The sequence below is a fragment of the Eucyclogobius newberryi genome, unplaced genomic scaffold (genome assembly GCF_026437365.1).
Source record: "Eucyclogobius newberryi isolate DKJ021-1_F unplaced genomic scaffold, fEucNew1.0.hap1 SCAF_6, whole genome shotgun sequence".
Lineage (NCBI taxonomy): Eukaryota > Metazoa > Chordata > Actinopteri > Gobiiformes > Gobiidae > Eucyclogobius > Eucyclogobius newberryi.
Genome location: NW_027316278.1, coordinates 28,780,271 through 28,800,802, shown reverse-complemented (window position 1 = coordinate 28,800,802; position 20,532 = coordinate 28,780,271). Strand labels below are relative to the sequence as shown.

Genomic DNA, 20,532 nt, shown 5'->3' with positions numbered 1-20,532 from the left:
CTGAAATAAGTTTTGAAACTAACTTTAATATTTAAAATCTTCTCACCATAATGAAATACATTTTTGTTATATTGAAATATATTCTTATTCTGTTTATCTATGAGTATCTTTTGGCAGGAAAAGTTCTTTTTAAAGAAAGAGTCTCACTTTTCGATGTTGTCGATGTCGGTGGCCAGCAGCCAGCAGAGCTGAGGACAGTCTGTGGGGGAGGAGGACGTGTCCTCCAGGATGGGGATGTCTGAGCTCTCGTCCAGACGACTGTCCGACACAATGGGCCCACACGGCTCTTTACCTGCACAGAGACGCTAGAGCAGTTACAACCACAACGTGTACTGCACATCCTTACATAGAGAAAACAAATCTGGGGTCTCATTTATAAAGCACGTGTACTTACAAAAAGGTTACACATGTAACTTTACACATTTGTAATCTATAAAAAGACAGTTTGACACGAGTTGAGCAGCCTAGTCCACAAACTCTGACCCCTGTGTGGGCTCACAGCGCCAGGACAAAGGAGGTCGTGTTTGTTTGTACAAATACATATATTTTCAGTACATATACTAACATTCTGCCTTTTCATATCAAGGGGCAACACAATGAAATAAGCTCCCCTTTGAGTTGATATACAATATTTACTTCATCACCAAGAAGTGGTTTATAGGAAACACACTGTCACCTTGTGTGTTTTTTATTGATTGCTGGAAATAGAATTATAATGTACTAAATGTGCTTTTATAACAGAAATGTTGTCGTAGCTCTTTTATCTATAAAAGAGCTACGAGAATGATAGTTTCATGAAGCGGCTTTATCTGCACTGTAATATAATGTGTGATAAGGAGGATCTGTGAGTGAATAACTGACTGAGGGTCAGACAATGTATGACATGTAGTTTTTCACTTTTAAAAAAAGGATTTTTGGCTCGTAGTCTTTATTAGATAGTGCAGCTTTTTGCGTGAAATGGGGATGAGAGACGGGGAGGACATGCAGTACATTGTCGGAGCCGGGAGTCAAACTCAGGACATTGCGGCTACACTTGGAGCCTGGCATATGTGCTGTGCCTTAACCACTCGGCCACCAGGCAACTGCAGATAGAAATGAGCGCTTTGCCCTCAGGTGTTATGTGACTGTACATTGTCCTGGTAACAAAATAAATGAAATTTTAGTGGCACCCCAGGTCTGAAATAAATGAGCATTCATGCAAATACTAGCCAAACCAGAAACTAATATGAGCCTAAATCTGCAAAACATCTGTTAATCTGAGGGCTCTTTCATAAAACTCAAACAGCAATGTAATATTTCTCTCTCCTTGTGTCCCCTGAGGCACGACCAGCATTCTCGCCTCACAGTGAGGAGGTTGTGAGTTTAACTCCCGGTCCTGACCTGCCGTTCAGTGTGGAGTTTCAGTTTTGAGTTTGCATGTTTCGCCCCGTTTCTAAGTGGATTTCCTCCGGGTGCTACGGTTTCCACAAAAAACAGCCACAATAGGTAATAATCTTCCAGTGGTCCTGACCACTGCTCCTGAGAGGCCCAGAGGCACTGAAGGATGGGTCAAATGCAGAGGACAAATTTCCCTGCCAGGACAATAATATGTACCATGACCTTCCTATTCTTCTAATTTTGTTTCTAGGGTTGCTAATTACATTCCTGTTAAGCATTTTATAGCAATACTTAAATTTTTACAGTTTTAAAGCTGTTTTAGTCCTCCAGTTTGGACCTGTTTTTCTGCCCTGGGCCAAATCTAGTTCTGGTTTTGGCCAGATTTGGACTTGGTTCAGTCAAGACACTGAAAAAGAACACGTAACATCAACTCAATGGGTTTCAATGTAATTTCATGATTATTCTCCATTCTATTTAGAAATAAAGTGTTCTGTTGTGGCCACTCATATTAAGTGCTATCAAAAAAACAACAACTCAGCCTTGTTTTGGGAGTTAATTTGAAGTAAAAATGACCATGAATTGTTTTTATACATTGGGAAAATAATTCCGGCGCAAAGGGTTAACAGAGTGTATACACAGGAGTCCATAGTCCGTTTCACCACGTTTCACCAGGCGCGCTCAGCCCACTCCAACTTAACGAGCACCGCAATCAAAGCCCACAAGGTTAGAGCGTAAACACGGACCAAGCATTCAAACGGCTCAATGCAAGACCACCACTACCACCTCCTTTAAGACACGGGGGATACATGGAGGATCGACCGCGGTGAAGTTAGTTTCACGTTGGACGTTGGATATTCGCCTCCGCAACTAGAGCGGGAGCTTCCTCTGAGTGTGCCCCGCCTGCAGTAGCTCGACACAGGGAGCTGCGCGCTGAAGTGCCGCTTGGTGCGCCAGTTAGGGACAATCTCTAAAGTACCGTTTGTTATCTTAAAAAATATAAACATAGTTATAAAAAAAAAAAAAAACATTGAGCATGAATCCAAGTTGCTAATCCTAGATGTCATAGTCCTTTTGGGCTAAAAAATTAACCCTTTGTAGATTTTTAAAGAATATTTTTTGTCAAAAAACAAGGATTCTTTTCAATAGCTCCTAAATGAGCGAACCTAGATAGTAAACGTTAAATGATTATAGTAGTTTGAGTCTCCGGGTATCACGCACACCTTTTACTTTTTCAATTTAACCCTTTGTTAATTTTAAAGGAATATTTTTCGTCAAAAAACAAGGATTCTTTTCAATAGCTCCTAAGTTAGCAAACCTACATAGTAAAAGCTAAGTGATTATAGTAGTTGTGGTCTCCAGGTATCACGCACACCTTTTACTTTTTCAAATTAACCCTTTGTAGATTTTTAAGGAATATTTTTCGTCAAAAAACAAGGATTCTTTTCAATAGCTCCTAAGTTAGCAAACCTAGATAGTAAAAGCTAAGTGATTATAGTAGATGTGGTCTCCAGGTATCACGCACACCTTTTACTTTTTCAATTTAACCCTTTATAGATTTTTAAGGAATATTTTTCGTCAAAAATCAAGGATTCTCTTCAATAGCTCCTAAGTCAGCTGACCTAGAAAGTCAAACCCAAGTGATTATAGTAGTTGTGGTCTCCAGGTATCACGCACACCTTTTACTTTTTCAAATTAACCCTTTGTAGATTTTAAAGGAATATTTTTCGTCAAAAAACAAGGATTCTTTTCAATAGCTCCAAAGTCAGCAAACCTAGAAAGTCAACCCCAAGTTATTATAGTAGTTTGAGTCTCCAGGTATCACGCACACCTTTTACTTTTTCAAATTAACCCTTTGTAGATTTTTAAGGAATATTTTTTGTCAAAAATCAAGTATTCTTTTCAATAGCTCCTAAGTTAGCAAACCTACATAGTAAAAGCTAAGTGATTATAGTAGTTGTGGTCTCCAGGTATCACGCACACCTTTTACTTTTTCAAATTAACCCTTTATAGATTTTTAAGGAATATTTTTTGTCAAAAATCAAGGATTCTTTTCAATAGCTCCTAAGTTAGCAAACCTACATAGTAAAAGCTAAGTGATTATAGTAGTTGTGGTCTCCAGGTATCACGCACACCTTTTACTTTTTCAAATTAACCCTTTGTAGATTTTTAAGGAATATTTTTCGTCAAAAAACAAGGATTCTTTTCAATAGCTCCTAAGTTAGCAAACCTAGATAGTAAAAGCTAAGTGATTATAGTAGTTGTGGTCTCCAGGTATCACGCACACCTTTTACTTTTTCAAATTAACCCTTTGTAGATTTTTAAGGAATATTTTTCGTCAAAAAACAAGGATTCTTTTCAATAGCTCCAAAGTCAGCAAACCTAGAAAGTCAACCCCAAGTTATTATAGTAGTTTGAGTCTCCAGGTATCACGCACACCTTTTACTTTTTCAAATTAACCCTTTATAGATTTTTAAGGAATATTTTTCGTCAAAAATCAAGGATTCTTTTCAATAGCTCCTAAGTTAGCAAACCTACATAGTAAAAGCTAGTGATTATAGTAGTTGTGGTCTCCAGGTATCATGCACACCTTTTACTTTTTCAAATTAACCCTTTGTTGATTTTAAAGGAATATTTTTCGTCAAAAAACAAGGATTCTTTTCAATAGCTCCTAAGTCAGCAAACCTAGAAATTCAAACCCAAGTGATTATAGTAGTTGTGGTCTCCAGGTATCACGCACACCTTTTACTTTTTCAAATTAACCCTTTGTAGATCTTTAAGGAATATTTTTCGTCAAAAATCAAGGATTCGCTTCAATAGCTCCTAAGTCAGCTGACCTAGAAAGTCAAACCCAAGTGATTATAGTAGTTGTGGTCTCCAGGTATCACGCACACCTTTTACTTTTTCAATTTAACCCTTTGTTGATTTTTAAGGAATATTTTTCGTCATAAAACAAGGATTCTTTTCAATAGCTCCTAAGTTAGCAAACCTAGATAGTAAAAGCTAAGTGATTATAGTAGTTGTGGTCTCCAGGTATCACGCACACCTTTTACTTTTTCAATTTAACCCTTTGTTAATTTTAAAGGAATATTTTTAGTCAAAAAACAAGGATTCTTTTCAATAGCTCCTAAGTTAGCAAACCTAGAAAGTCAACCCCAAGTTATTATAGTAGTTTGAGTCTCCAGGTATCACGCACACCTTTTACTTTTTCAAATTAACCCTTTGTAGATTTTTAAGGAATATTTTTCGTCATAAAACAAGGATTCTTTTCAATAGCTCCTAAGTTAGCAAACCTAGATAGTAAAAGCTAAGTGATTATAGTAGTTGTGGTCTCCAGGTATCACGCACACCTTTTACTTTTTCAAATTAACCCTTTGTAGATTTTTAAGGAATATTTTTCGTCAAAAATCAAGGATTCGCTTCAATAGCTCCTAAGTTAGCAAACCTAGATAGTAAAAGCTAAGTGATTATAGTAGATGTGGTCTCCAGGTATCACGCACACCTTTTACTTTTTCAATTTAACCCTTTGTTGATTTTAAAGGAATATTTTTCGTCAAAAAACAAGGATTCTTTTCAATAGCTCCTAAGTCAGCAAACCTAGAAAGTCAAACCCAAGTGATTATAGTAGTTGTGGTCTCCAGGTATCACGCACACCTTTTACTTTTTCAAATTAACTCTTTGTAGATTTTTAAGGAATATTTTTCGTCAAAAAACAAGGATTCTTTTCAATAGCACCTAAGTCAGCTGACCTAGAAAGTAAATGCTAAGTGATTATAGTAGTTTGAGTCTTAAGTTGCCTTTTACTTAAATCAGGTTCTGTCTCCATGAATCATAATATAATATCATCTTGCAATCAACATTATTTCCAATGCACAAATCACATACAGGTGAGTATTCACAATTTTAACATAAGTTTACTGATTTCCTTTGAATTGGTGGAAATTTACCAATTTATTTCAGGAATATACCTACATTTTATACGTGCTACTGTATGTTACAGGTTGTATACACTGCATAATTTTAGCAGAGATAAATTCTCTGCCATGGATAAAATTGAACTGCATTTGCTATGACGCAACATTTGAGGAAAGCAGTCCAAAAAATAATAAAGGCCTTTGTTTAATGAATAATAACCTTTTCCTCTCAGGTGATTGAAGGTATCATACATCATGCTGCCAACCATGAAAAAGTCCTGAACAAAATTTTTTTTGATGGACCACTATACAGCTATGGTCATTCTGTATAAGGAGCAAAGCCAGGTGGAAAGACATCTATTATCGACTGTAAGTGTGTTTTTCTTATGTTACACATAGCTCCTGTAGATACAGAGAGACGGTAACCGAGAGTGAGGAACAGCAAAGAGAGAGAGATATTAAGTGAGATTTTTAAAAGACCATTATTGTGACCAATATTTGACACACCTTTATTTTGAAAAAAAAAGGTCAAAAAATCAACTGCTCCTCCCACAGTGAAGCAAAACCCCTGCGGTTCCCAAAAATCGACTCATCCCCGTTCATTGAGTAAAGCCAAACTTAACCCTGAGCTAAGCCTGGATCATCCTCAGAAACAGGGTCCTCACACTGATCTAGCTCTGTCTGAACCCTCCACCCCTTGTTCCGATCCACCGCTATCTTGGCCTGTCCCAACCTGAAGCTCACCCCTTTTTCCTAGTCCTGTCAGAGTTACTACACCTTCCGTTTGCATGTGTCTGCCCGTATATGGATGGGTTTCCTTCTCATGCTCCATCTTCCCAAATCAACAGAAAATATGTACAATATGTACATTTTTTCAAGTGAAGGTAGTCCTGACTAAGCCGAGCTCAAGAGGATGGGTCAAATGCCCAGATATCACTACGGGGAGACCAAAGTGTACCTTAACAGTGAACACCTGTTCGAAAGGCCCTGAACATCTTTGACTGCCTGAGCCTTGACGGTCTGAGATCCTCAGAGTCCGAGATGGTTCACATGGCACTAACATGTCCAAGATGTACTGAGCCCAGTTGTTTTTGAGACTGTCACTGCCCAGGAAAACCCTCAAAAGAGAGGAGGGAGGAAGAGAGAGGGGGGGTGGGAGAGAGAAACAGAAGGGAGAGATGGAGAGAAAGAAAGAGAGGAAAGGGGAAGAGAACGCGGCTATGAAGAAAGAGCGAGAGGGAGGAAGTGAGCGAGAGAAGAATTTGACTAAATAAATGTGTTTTTTATTGGCAGGTAAAACTGACCAAGTATGATGCCATCCTTTCACCTGTGCTTGTTAATGACAACCATTGGAACCTACTGGTTTGTTTTTGACAAAAAGTGTAATGTTCACCCAATACTGCACTACAATACAACAACAGAATAATGCCTTGTTCTTTCAGTTCATTCATGCTGGAAACGGGACAGTATATTTGATTGACCCCGCCAAAAGTGCTTTGGAGATGGAGTCTTCAAGTCAGGCAGCCGAGAAATTGAAGTATGTACATAAGTTGATTGATATTACATGGGAAATGTAAAACTTTAAATAAAATATGTGTGCACAGGGTATATCTCAATCTGAGACACCTTCATCACCAGAAACGAGAGTGGAGAAACATTAACTGGAAGGGTGGGACACTACAACACCCTTTGCAGAAGGATGGATTCAGCTGTGGTGTAATAGTGGCTAAGGTATCATGTATTATATGGGGCATGGGAGATATAAAGGGCACTTGTTTTGACAGGGTCGACTGTGAGAAAGAGATCTAAAAAAGACCTAAAAAATTCTGTAATGTGCATTTATCATAGAGCAGTGTTTCTTAACATTTATTACCTCAAACCCCTACTTTTTCGGTAAGTGAAGGCAAGTTTATTTGTAGAGCACATTTCATTCACAATGCCATTCAAAGTGGTTCACACAACAGGAAAAATGAATTAAAATCACAAAGAAATGACAGAAAACACAAGACAGTTTAAGAAATAAAAGAGAAGAGTGCAAAGAAAAAATCCTTTCAGTCAAACACAGCTAAATAAAACTGTTTTTAGCTTAGGTTTTCAACATTGTCAGAGCAGAATCTGTCTCACATCTTCAGGAAGACTGTTCCAGATTTTAGCTGCATAAAACGGAAACGCAGATTCCCCATGTTTAGTCCTGACTCTGGCACCAGCAGGAGGCCGGTCCATGTTTTGTCCTGACTCTGGGAACCAGCAGGAGGCCGGTCCCTGAGGTCCTCAGAGTCCGAGATGGTTCATATGGCACTAACATGTCAGAGATGTACTTTGGTGCTAGGCCATGGAGAGACTTGTACACAAGCAGAGCTGCTTTAAAGTCTCTTCTCTGAGCCACAGGAGCCAGTGCAGAGACCTGAGAACAGGACTAATGTGATCATACTTCCTGGTTCTAGTCAGGACCCGAGCAGCAGCGTTCTGGATGTACTGCAGCTGTTTTACAGCTCGTTTGGAGAGGCCAGTGAGCGGCCGTTACAGTAGTCTAATCTACTGGAGACAAACGCACAGATAAGTCTGTCCAAGTTTAGACACTATACTTTTGATTTTGGCAATGTTTTTTAAAAAGCTACTGATTGAATTGACATGGCTTTGAAAATTCAAGTCTGAGTCCATTATTGCCCCCAGGTTTGTAGGTTTTAGAGTGAGACTCTGGAGGTGAACACTTTCTCTTTGTTTCTTTGGGCCAAAGACGATGATTTAGGTCTTGTCTGAGTTCAGCAAGAGAAAGTTGTTTTGCATCCACACACTGATCTGTTGCACCAGCAGGAGGCCAGTCCACACACTGATCTGTTGGATGCAGTGACAGAGTGAATCCACTGGCCCACATTCACCTGCTGACAGTGAAACAGAGATGTTGTCTGCAAAGTAACCAGACTGTGCCCATATCTGTATTGTATTTAACTGATCATGCTGTCCTCAATAAGGTGCTCACGCCTCTACTTTGGGCCCTATGGTTAAAAATAGAGGTTAAAAAATATGGTTTATATTAGGGTCCAGAATTTTCTCTTTCAGAATTAGAATAAGAAAGAGGCTTATTGACATTATCAATTAACAGGATTCACTATTATTGCATCGCATATTGTAATTTTCTTTGTTTGTAAATGTGTATTTTTAGATGGCAAAGCAGATAATGCAGGCTTTCCCGGCGATCCCCAACATCGAGTTCTCTACTACGAGAGGTAGTATGTACAAAGAGAGAAAGGCAATGGCTGTTGACCTCTTGCAGGGTTCAGGTCAGTAGTATGCAAGTTAAAAACATTTTTTGTACAGTAAATAAACTAATAAGACTAAAACTACTTTTTTGGTAGTATTTCAAACAGAATCTAATTGTGTGATGTGTGCACACAAAAAAACACCTAAACTTCCTGGTCAGCCACCAGCAGGCTGGGTAAGAGTGATTTAATTTAGTTGTAATTATGTATTAACATACTGCATTCCTAAAATACCACATAATAATGTTTCTTATTTAATTTTATTATGACAGATTCAATGTGATGATTGTGACCGTTGGTTTCACGGGGAATGCGTTGGAATGTCAGAAGTTGACATCAACAACGCAGACGAAAAAGCATGGAAATGCCTTGTCTGCAACTGAGACAACCACACAACACCAACAAACTTGGCTTTCTCATTTTGTTTCAGAATGTTGTTATTCTGCTGGACACATATTTTCTATTTATTTATTTCTTACCTGTTGCAAACACATTAATAAATATGTATATTTCATCCAGTGCAATTTTATTCTAATGTACTTTCAGGGATTATCAGAATCAGAAATCAGAATAAGAAAAGGTTTATTGCCATTGTAAATGGACAAATTAAAAGGCCAGGAACTTCTTTTGGTGATTTTGATGCAACATACAACCAAGAACAATAATACAAACAGGATGTATAAAATTAAATAGGCCATGCATGAAAGAAAAACAATTTAAATTTAATATAAGATAAAAAAAAAAAAAAGACTTACTATGTACACAAGATTTAAAGTTGACTTTACTTTACAAGTGCAGTGATTGATTAAATCATGGTTAAAATGACAGTGTTTAAGAAGTGTTCCATGAGTCCAACAACAGAGGGAAAGAAACTTCTTGTGGTGGGAGGTTCTGGTCCGGATGGACCGTAGCCTCCTGCCTGAGGGGAGTGGTCTCCTGCTTAAGGACTACTCAAATAGTCCAGGGTGAGAAGGGTCGGTGGTGATCCGACCTGCTCGTCCAAGAGCCCTGAAGACGTACAAGTCTTGCAGAGATGGCAGCGGCAGAAGGAGCAGCAGTTTGTGTACAGGGAGAAGAGCAGTGGAGAAAGTAAAGAGGGTTATGAGAGGTTGAGCCCAAATGAACCTATGGAGAAGCTACATTGTCAGGGGCTTGAGGCCCCCGGTAAGGTCACCCAAGGCAAAGAGGTCCTGGGTGACGGGTCAGACCAAGAGCGGCTCAAGAAGCCCTTTATGCTGAATAACAATGAAAGGCCTGTTATATCGCCCAGATTGGAATTGAAAAAGTAAACTGTGTGTGATACCTGGAGACCACAACTACTGTAATCACTTGGATTTGACTTTCTAGGTCAGCTGACTTAGGAGCTATTGAAAAGAATCCTTGATTTTTGACGAAAAATATTCCTTAAAAATCTACAAAGGGTTAATTTGAAAAAGTAAAAGGTGTGCGTGATACCTGGAGACTCAAACTACTATAATAACTTGGGGTTGACTTTCTAGGTTTGCTGACTTTGGAGCTATTGAAAATAATCCTTGTTTTTTGACGAAAAATATTCCTTAAAAATCTACAAAGGGTTAATTTGAAAAAGTAAAAGGTGTGCGTGATACCTGGAGACCACAACTACTATAATCACTTAGCTTTTACTATCTAGGTTTGCTAACTTAGGAGCTATTGAAAAGAATCCTTGTTTTTTGACGAAAAATATTCCTTAAAAATCTACAAAGGGTTAATTTGAAAAAGTAAAAGGTGTGCGTGATACCTGGAGACCACAACTACTATAATCACTTAGCTTTTACTATGTAGGTTTGCTAACTTAGGAGCTATTGAAAAGAATCCTTGATTTTTGACAAAAAATATTCCTTAAAAATCTATAAAGGGTTAATTTGAAAAAGTAAAAGGTGTGCGTGATACCTGGAGACCACAACTACTATAATCACTTGGGTTTGACTTTCTAGGTCAGCTGACTTAGGAGCTATTGAAGAGAATCCTTGATTTTTGACGAAAAATATTCCTTCAAAATCTACAAAGGGTTAATTTGAAAAAGTAAAAGGTGTGCGTGATACCTGGAGACTCAAACTACTATAATAACTTGGGGTTGACTTTCTAGGTTTGCTGACTTTGGAGCTATTGAAAAGAATCCTTGTTTTTTGACGAAAAATATTCCTTAAAAATCTACAAAGGGTTAATTTGAAAAAGTAAAAGGTGTGCGTGATACCTGGAGACCACAACTACTATAATCACTTAGCTTTTACTATCTAGGTTTGCTAACTTAGGAGCTATTGAGAAGAATCCTTGTTTTTTGACGAAAAATATTCCTTAAAAATCTACAAAGGGTTAATTTGAAAAAGTAAAAGGTGTGCGTGATACCTGGAGACCACAACTACTATAATCACTTAGCTTTTACTATCTAGGTTTGCTAACTTAGGAGCTATTGAAAAGAATCCTTGTTTTTTGACGAAAAATATTCCTTAAAAATCTACAAAGGGTTAATTTGAAAAAGTAAAAGGTGTGCGTGATACCTGGAGACCACAACTACTATAATCACTTGGGTTTGACTTTCTAGGTCAGCTGACTTAGGAGCTATTGAAGAGAATCCTTGATTTTTGACGAAAAATATTCCTTAAAAATCTACAAAGGGTTAATTTGAAAAAGTAAAAGGTGTGCGTGATACCTGGAGACCACAACTACTTTAATCACTTGGGTTTGACTTTCTAGGTCAGCTGACTTAGGAGCTATTGAAAAGAATCCTTGTTTTTTGACAAAAAATATTCCTTAAAAATCTACAAAGGGTTAATTTGAAAAAGTAAAAGGTGTGCGTGATACCTGGAGACCACAACTACTATAATCACTTGGGTTTGACTTTCTAGGTTTGCTGACTTAGGAGCTATTGAAAAGAATCCTTGTTTTTTGATGAAAAATATTCCTTAAAAATCAACAAAGGGTTAATTTTTCAGCCCAAAAGGACTATTGCATCTAATATTAGCAACTTGGATTCATGCTCTATATATATATATATATATATATATATATTTTTTTTTAAATATAAATACGTTTGATATTTTTTAATAACACATTTTTAAACAAACGGTACTTTAGAGTTTGTCCCTAACTGGCGCACCAAGCGGCACTTCAGCGCGCAGCTCCCTGTGTCGAGCTACTGCAGGCGGGGCACACTCAGAGGAAGCTCCCGCTCTAGTTGCGGAGGCGAATATCCAACGTCCAACGTGAAACTAACTTCACCGCGGTGGAGGATCGGCCAAACTCTAGCGCCTCCCTTTGTGTTTGAGGAGACGCGAGGACAGAAGAAGATATATTTATAACGTTTACCACTTAGCACATAAGAAGTATTTCACCACCACAAAGCACACAGGCACATGGCTGTACTGTGCTGCTTATGTTAGATTATACATTTGACAATAATCATAGACAAGGCTTAGATCCCTGTCCAAATCAGACTCAGAGATAGTGAGATAGTTTTATGAAACAGCCCTGTGGACATGTGTTGTCCTGCAGTGGTATCAAAGAGCATGTTTGTGTGTGTGACCTTTGCGGTGCAGCTGCAGAGAACCCAGCAAACACACAGACTTCAGCATCTCTGTGATGTACATCTCCAGACAGCACTGCAGCTGGATGAAGAGCCGGCAGATCTCCGGGTGGATCTCCCCGTCCTCCGGCCTGAAAAAACACACAGGTGCACAAAGCAACTTTAACCACTGTTTTCTGTCTGTTTATTATGTACGAGTCTTTCTACACACTTTTCTTATGCTTTACCAAGACGTGCAGTTTGGGCTCTGGTCTTATCGTTCTGTGTGTCATTGAATTTGATTGACAGCTGTATTGGCTAATCGGAGTAGAGTCCGTCCTTATCAACACAAAACTATCAATTGTGGTTCTGGCAGGTGAAAGGTGAACAGGGCCTGAAGTTCTGTTTGGGGACACAGACTGCACTACTGCAACTCTCCAGAGGATGTCACTGTTCAGTGAGTGTATTTTTGGCTCTCGGCACTTCCATTATAAGATAAGATAAGATAAGATAATCCTTTATTGTCCCACATGGGGAAATTTCATTGGTGCAACGCAGGTAGATACAGAGGACAACATTTTATAACATGACAACACTTTTAACAATCTGTCACTTATCCCATGCACAGTGAATGTGAGTGTGGCGTTCAGGAGAAATACGGCAGTGCAGTTAAAAACACAGGGAAGCAGCAGAGATTAAAGTGCCAGACTTGCACCTGATACAGCTTTATTATACGGTCTAGCCTAATCCTAACCCCGTGGATGTGTCTAGGAAGAAGAAAGAAACATTCATAAATGTTTCATTTACATTAGCAAAAATAAGCACATTTTATGCTAAATTTCCTTTATTGATTCAATCTGAGCCCTGCGACAAGTTGGCCACTGTCCAGGGTGTACCCCGCCTAAGGCCCGAAGTCACTGGGATAGGCTCCAGTCACCCGCAACCCCGAAAGGGAACAAGCGGTAGAAAATGGATGGATGGATTCAATCTGAACTTCAGCATCTTAAGGTTCAGATTATGCGATAAAATCATAAAGAGTTACATGTGACCTACAGTAAACAGTAAAACAATGACAAATAACTAACTATTTGAAAATTAATCTACTTCTCAGACAAGTACTGCAATTGAGATACTTGTCAGAGTGATTTGTGTTTGTGTTTCAATTGTGGGAGTGAAGCTGTTTGACCAAAGGTACTTTTCCTGAATGGAATAATGCACTCTTCTCTCACTGCAACTTCTGATGCTTTACTGAAGAAAGATGAGATATTCTCTATTAAATATACACTTGTCATAATGTGTATCATTGACACCTGCATTCTTTCTTCTCAACAGAGGCTTATCTCAAAATCTCCCCCACTAAAGCAAGATACAACATACAGTCCTCATTGTACATGAAGTGTGAATGTTTTAGCTTATATTTGTATTATTAAAGCAGGTGCAGGAAACATGCAGACCTTCTTTATAATATGTTTTTCCAAGAACAGACAGCGTAGTCAGTAATGAGGGAGAAGCGAGAACAGAACAGCAACATTTCTGTGCGGTAGAAAGTTCAAAAATATGCAGTAACTAATACAAATCTTTAAAATATCTGTTAAGTAACGGCAAAAGAAAAAAGAAAAAAAATCCCACAATGAATTGTAAATTATTCTAGACGTGTCTAGCTCAAAAAGTACTTTCACTACATCAAGTTGAAACACTTATACACAATTTGCCACATAACTAGTTTCACAAAAGCAACTCAAAATGCAGACTTTCATTGAAAGATCGTTGATAACTGACGTGCGCTCGTTCAGTCAAATGCAGAGATCTATTTGGTCCAAGTTTGGATCTCTTTGCAGTTTTCTAGTGGAAATGGCTCAGTACATTTTACAGTGTTGTCATGGAATCAGACATACACCGATGCTATTCCGTAACACATCGAAAACACAATTCAACTTAGAATATGAAACGACACAGAAACATCAGACATTTGTGTGGCATGCTTGGGAGAAAACGCGGGGACTGATCACGCAGACTGTTGTAAGCAGCCTGCGTGATCCTCCTGCGTCTCACCCCGTTTTTTCCCATGCTGGTTGGTTTTATTAGATATTCTGGAATAGGCGGGTCACATTTCTCATTGGTCAGCTTCACATCAAGGCACTTGGTATTTTTCCGTAGAGATCAAGCCTGCAAGGGGGGGTGCAACTCCCCCCCGGGGCAACATTCTTTGGCCCATCTTTATGACCCCTTCACAAATGCAGTTTGTCACACACCCGTTCTTCTCTTAGACTAATGATGCAGATAAAATATCACTATTATGCAGATAAAATACATCACAGAAATATAATCATATATTCACATATCACAAGTGTACACAAAATGCATCATAGAGGTTATTTATGACATGTTTTGTCTGTGGCGTGTGATTTATCTGCGTTCCTGTGTTTACAGCTGGGATCGTGTCAGAGAGTCACGCACTTGTGCTGGCCCCGCCCCCTGCACATTAATCAAATCAAATCAATTTATTTTTGTCAGGCCCAAAATCACAACAACAGTTGCCTCTGAGGGCCACAGGGAGAAATGAATCAACAATGTCTGTGGTGGCGATGAAGTCAGACAATGTCTGTGGTGGCGAGGGACGATGTCCCAGGGTCCTCTGTCCTTAGACTCTCCTTCTCGGCCAGGAAAAACTACAAAAAAAAACCTCTTTGGGAAAAAAGCGTAGAAACCTGGAGGAGTTCCAGTGAAGGAGAGATCCGACTCTCACAGACGGACAGACGGACACAAGGAGACTGGAGCTGGACCCACTCTTCAGGCAGAAGAGGGACCGTCGGAGGCGAGCTGGACCCACTCTTCAGGCAGAAGAGGGACCGTCGGAGGCGAGCTGGACCCACTCTTCAGGCAGATGAGGGACCGTCGGAGGCGAGCTGGACCCACTCTTCAGGCAGATGAGGGACCGACTGAGTCGAACTGGACCCACTCTTCAGGCAGATGAGGGACCGACTGAGTCGAACTGGACCCACTCTTCAGGCAGATGAGGGACCGACTGAGGCGAACTGGACCCACTCTTCAGGCAGATGAGGGACCGACTGAGGCGAACTGGACCCACTCTTCAGGCAGATGAGGGACCGACTGAGTCGAACTGGACCCACTCTTCAGGCAGATGAGGGACCGACTGAGGCGAACTGGACCCACTCTTCAGGCAGATGAGGGACCGACTGAGGCGAACTGGACCCACTCTTCAGGCAGATGAGGGACCGACTGAGGCGAACTGGACCCACATTAAATGGTGAGTACACTGGCTGCATACATGTGAGGCCCATAACACACTATAGCAGCCAAATAAATTATTGAACCAGAAAATAGGTTACACAACTCAGAGGGCTTCACACATCAGGACAAGAAGGGAGAAATGCAGCCCTGTGTTTGGTTTTTGATAAGATTTTTCCCATTCATTATATGTATTTTGATTATTTGTTTTTTTCCCTTATCCTCATTATGTTAACTTTAATATATTGTATTCATCAAGGCATTCTTATATTGTACTTCTAATGGTATTCTACTTTTTAGTTGTGCACTTCAATTTCTCCATGGGATGAATAAATGGTTTCCTTTCTTGATTTTGCAAAACTGTTATGGCAAAAATATACTTGAATTCCTGTTGAATTGCAAATATACGGTAAAACAACATCTAATGAAAACTGAGGGCAGCAGTAGCATGGGAGCTGGTATTAGCTCACACCACAACTTCTGCCAGTTGTTGTGTCCTTTGGCAAAACATTACCAACATCCCCTCCTCAAGTTTAAGTATGGGCCTCCAAAAATAAAAATCATATGCATTTTAGTAGCCTTATAAATGGATAGTAACCAGTTCTGTTGCCATTGCCCAGATTAGGACTGCTTTTGCTTCTGGGAATAGAGCCTCTTTTGTTGTTGTTGTCTTTTTTAAGGCGGTATCATGTTGAGGCACTTGAGGCCCTCTTCCTTAAGTGCAGCACCAGGCTGATGTTGCAAATAGCTTTTGGATCAGGTCTGTGAAGTGTGCAAGCTTAAGCATGTGCTCCTAAAATGAAGGTACTTATGCTAATAAGATGTGCACTTTGGAAAATGTAGTTATGCCTCCGGGCGCTGCTGTGGGGCTTGTTGTTAGGGGGCTTTTAACTGCCAGGAAAATCAAGGTTTCAGCACCATAGACAGTGTCACAACTGACAGCGGTTGCAATAGTTAATTGTGGCACTTCCTTAATCTTTGAATTGTTTTTTCCTTTAAAATGTATGTAATATTGTATTGTTGTATTGTATTGTTATATTGTATTGTATTGTAGATGTATTGGTGCTGTTCCCTCAATTAATCTAGCCATATTTGGGAATGATAAAGACTGAAACGGTTATTGCTGCATTTTTTCTATTGCCTGCATTGAAAAAGCAAAGGATTATGGTCTATGGCCGGGGTCCCCAACCACCGGGCCGCGGGCCATGCAGCACCAGGCCCTGTAGGCAATTATTTTTTAAAGGTGATTTATTGTCTGCTACTATTTCCTTCTTTAATATGACAATGAACAGTTTATAAATCTGGTAAACAGCACACATGAGCACTAAAACTAAATTAGAACAAATTTAAAAAGTTACAGCAGTAAATGAATACAATATGACTGCTTACAATGAATGATATTGTAAAATTACACAACTAACCATTTGATAGAATAAAAAATATTTTTGCATTCATTAATATATATATATATATATATATATATATATTATAATATTATATATATATATATATATATATATATATATATATATATATATATATATATATATATTATATTTAAAGGTAATTCCCAGCCATGTGTGGCTCTGTCCGTGGTGCTGAAACAGATATTCTCCAACATATAGCTAACAGCTGTTTTTTGATGACATGAAGATGTTTTCTAGGTCTATATGGCTTCACTGACATGAGCATAAGCACAATTGTACTGAACTATGGAGCATGTTTTGTGTGAGTGCTAGTCACTGATTTCAATGCCCATGTTCTTGTTGCAATATACGGAGCTATGGAGCCTTGTTTCAAAAGACTCAAGATTTAGGGTTTTTCCTTGGTTATTACTAATGAAAATAATCAAGAAGGCTCCCCAACTGAGAATATTATTATTATTATTTGTTAGCGTTTAAAAAAAGAAAAAGTAGTCCTACTTTTGCAGTCCGGCGTATTTGTCTCAAGAGTATAATTTAATCACATTCAATTTGTATAGCTTGTGTAACAAACTCAACTTGACATTATTGTATTAAATCTGTTGTATTCTATTGTTTAGTGCAGGTTATTATTTTTTTTATCTTGTCACATCTGTAAATATTATTGAAGTATTGCTGTATAATATTATTTTCTCTGTTCTTACCCTGAAATGAGCGTGAGACTCTGGTGTGCGGCCCGGGCCATCTCACAGCCTTTAGTCCTGGTCTTGAGCAGCTCGGCGCGCAGAGATGGACAGTCCACAGTGATTTCCCCGATGGAGATGACCAGCTCCCGGTACAGGGCCACCAGCGTGTTGAACTCCTGCACGATCTGCCAATCAGAGAAACACAGAAAATGTATCATATATATATTAAAATCATTAATAATAATAATGTCTTAGATTTATATATCACCTTTCAAGATATTCAAAGAGACCTTATGCATTATTTAATCACTCCATTCTCCAACTATAAAAAGAGTCAATCAGGTTTTATTTTTAGATTCAAAAACAGAGGTCATTCTTCCACAGAGATGCACCGATCAATCGGCCGCCGATTAAAAAAGCCGGTTTTATGCTGAATCGGCTAGAATCGGTGACCGGCCGGTCCATGTCGTAATTGCCGGTTTTCGGCCGATCCAAACTGACCCGCATGTGCGCATGCGCGGTGCGTAGCAGCTCAACGCGCCCAGAGCAAAACAGCTAAAAACTACAAGACTCTTTCAGAGCGCGGCGGCCAAAGTGTCCAGTTTACACTCAAGTCTATGTAAACGTGTGTCGAACACCTCCTGCGTTTCCCACGGCGTGATTCCTGCTTTTTCGGCGTGGAGCGCGGCGCAGAGGGTGTGTTTTGCTGTTTTCCGCTCTAGACGCTTTGACAGGCATAAGCTTCAAAGTGTTAAAATCGTTCGTCGCAGAAAAGTTCAGATTTGTTCAACTTTGGTGGAACACAAGAAGGAGCGAGCCTGGAGGAGGATCAGAGGAGACTGGACTGTGGGGTAAGTTATTAAAACTTTGAGACGATTACAATCTACGAGTTGATAGTTGATGCGGTCAAAATAATTTGTGCTGGTTTGTGTTTGACGAGTTCATGTGTTTATTCAGAGTTATCTGCAGAAGAGTAGGGACACATGAAGGAGCCTGAAGAAGCAGCAGCAGGGCTGTCAGAAGAGTTAGTTGTTGTTGTTGTTGTTGTTCTGCTCAACTAGCAGAGAGCTAGGCTACGAGCTAATACTAACAAGAGATCTCATCCACCTGAAATGAGACTTTAAAAATACTTTGATGCATTTGAGACATACATGACGTAGATACAAAACTTAAATTACTGACTCGAACAGCGAAATGAGTGACTACAATCCAATGTCAGGACTATTTAATTGTCCCACAGCCTCAAAGAAATGTTTACACAATCTGCTGTGCTCTAGAATCTATAGTGCTCTAGAATCTATAGTGCACAGCTGATTGTGCTTCTAGTGAGGGTGTGAAGTTATCAAAGAGCTGATGAAACTGGAAAATTATATTGGCATATGTGCCTCATTTAATATACTGTATTATAATAGTAAAAGTTTGAATAATATTGCAGTAAATGTACTGGGCTCAAATATAACTGCTGTAAAATGTTCTTTAAGATCTGGATTTGCCGTCAGCCCTCCCTGTTGCTCCTGCTTCTGTTGCTCCTGCTTCTGTTGCTCCTGCCCCTGTTGCTCCTGCTCCTGTTGCTCCTGCTCCTGCTCCTGTTGCTCCTGCTCCTGTTGCTCCTGCTGCTCCTGCCCCTGCCGCTCCTGCTCCTGTTGCTCCTGCTCCTGTTGCTCCTGCCCCTGCTGCTCCTGCTCCTGCTGCTCCTGCTCCTTCAGGGGATGCTGGCCCTTCTGCTGCACCCACAGGTGTGTAAAAGCATTTGGTTGGATTACAATTTGTTTTTTAGCCTGTGTCATCTAAATTGCAATGTTTGTTTATTTGTAGAACCACGAGGAAGAGGTCCTGGAGCCAGAGTCCTCCAGCTTTGAGAGGGAGGTCCTGGAGCCAGAGTCCTCCAGCTTTGAGAGGGAGGTCCTGGAGCCAGAGTCCTCCAGCTTTGAGAGGGAGGTCCTGGAGCCAGAGTCCTCCAGCTTTGAGAGGGAGGTCCTGGAGCCAGAGTCCTCCAGCTTTGAGAGGGAGGTCCTGGAGCCAGAGTCCTCCAGCTTTGAGAGGGAGGTGCTGGAGCCAGAGTCCTCCAGCTTTGAGAGGGAGGTGCTGGAGCCAGAGTCCTCCAGCTTTGAGAGGGAGGTCCTGGAGCCAGAGTCCTCCAGCTTTGAGAGGGAGGTGCTGGAGCCAGAGTCCTCCAGCTTTGAGAGGGAGGTGCTGGAGCCAGAGTCCTCCAGCTTTGAGAGGGAGGTCCTGGAGCCAGAGTCCTCCAGCTTTGAGAGGGAGGTCCTGGAGCCAGAGTCCTCCAGCTTTGAGAGGGAGGTCCTGGAGCCAGAGTCCTCCAGCTTTGAGAGGGAGGTCCTGGAGCCAGAGTCCTCCAGCTTTGAGAGGGAGGTGCTGGAGCCAGAGTCCTCCAGCTTTGAGAGGGAGGTGCTGGAGCCAGAGTCTTCCAGCTTTGAGAGGGAGGTGCTGGAGCCAGAGTCCTCCAGCTTTGAGAGGGAGGTCCTGGAGCCAGAGTCCTCCAGCTTTGAGAGGGAGGTGCTGGAGCCAGAGTCCTCCAGCTTTGAGAGGGAGGTGCTGGAGCCAGAGTCTTCCAGCTTTGAGAGGGAGGTCCTGGCAGCGCTCTGGGACTGACCCTCCTCATGTTCCACCTGCTTCCTCTCCTGCAGAGGGTTCCAGCTCATTCAAAAGAATGTGTAAAATTACAAATGTATAAATTACTATATGAAAATAGTTCATTTGATTTCAATCTGGAACCACTGGAGCTGCATCTTCTGCAGGAGAAATGGACTCCTTTTTCCTCTGTGTCCCCCACTCTTCTCCAGGCCATGTTAGTTAGTATATAGTTCTGTATTTATATATTTTTTTATATATAGTTATTTATTTTTCCACAAAATAAATTCCATTTTATATTATAAAACGTGTGTCCTGTATACATGCAACGTTTTCATAAAATACTGGGTATTTTGTGGGAAAATCAGTGGCTAGATAGAAAATCGGTATCGGAAAAATCGGTTTTGGCAGGTCAGACCTCCTTAAAAAACGGAAATCGGTATCGGCCAAGAATTTTGGAATCGGTGCATCTCTAATCTTTTCCTGTATGAAAATAAAATGAAACAAAACTGCAAA

At 40.2% G+C, this 20,532-nt stretch overlaps 1 protein-coding gene across 2 annotated transcripts in view; it reads right to left on the bottom strand.

Moving 5' to 3' along the window:
- The window catches only part of rgs7bpa (regulator of G protein signaling 7 binding protein a), a 31,585-nt gene that overhangs the window by 6,292 nt on the left and 4,761 nt on the right, over positions 1-20,532 (bottom strand). For both annotated transcript variants that reach the window (XR_011924332.1, XM_072432946.1), the window contains exons 2-4: positions 17,446-17,612; positions 12,093-12,223; positions 148-292 (exon numbers count right to left, since the gene is read on the bottom strand). Coding sequence is in view for 1 of the 2 variants with exons in the window: in XM_072432946.1 (XP_072289047.1) it covers positions 148-292; positions 12,093-12,223; positions 17,446-17,612 (443 nt within the window). In the remaining variant the exon portion in view is untranslated. The remainder of the gene's footprint in view (positions 1-147; positions 293-12,092; positions 12,224-17,445; positions 17,613-20,532) is intronic.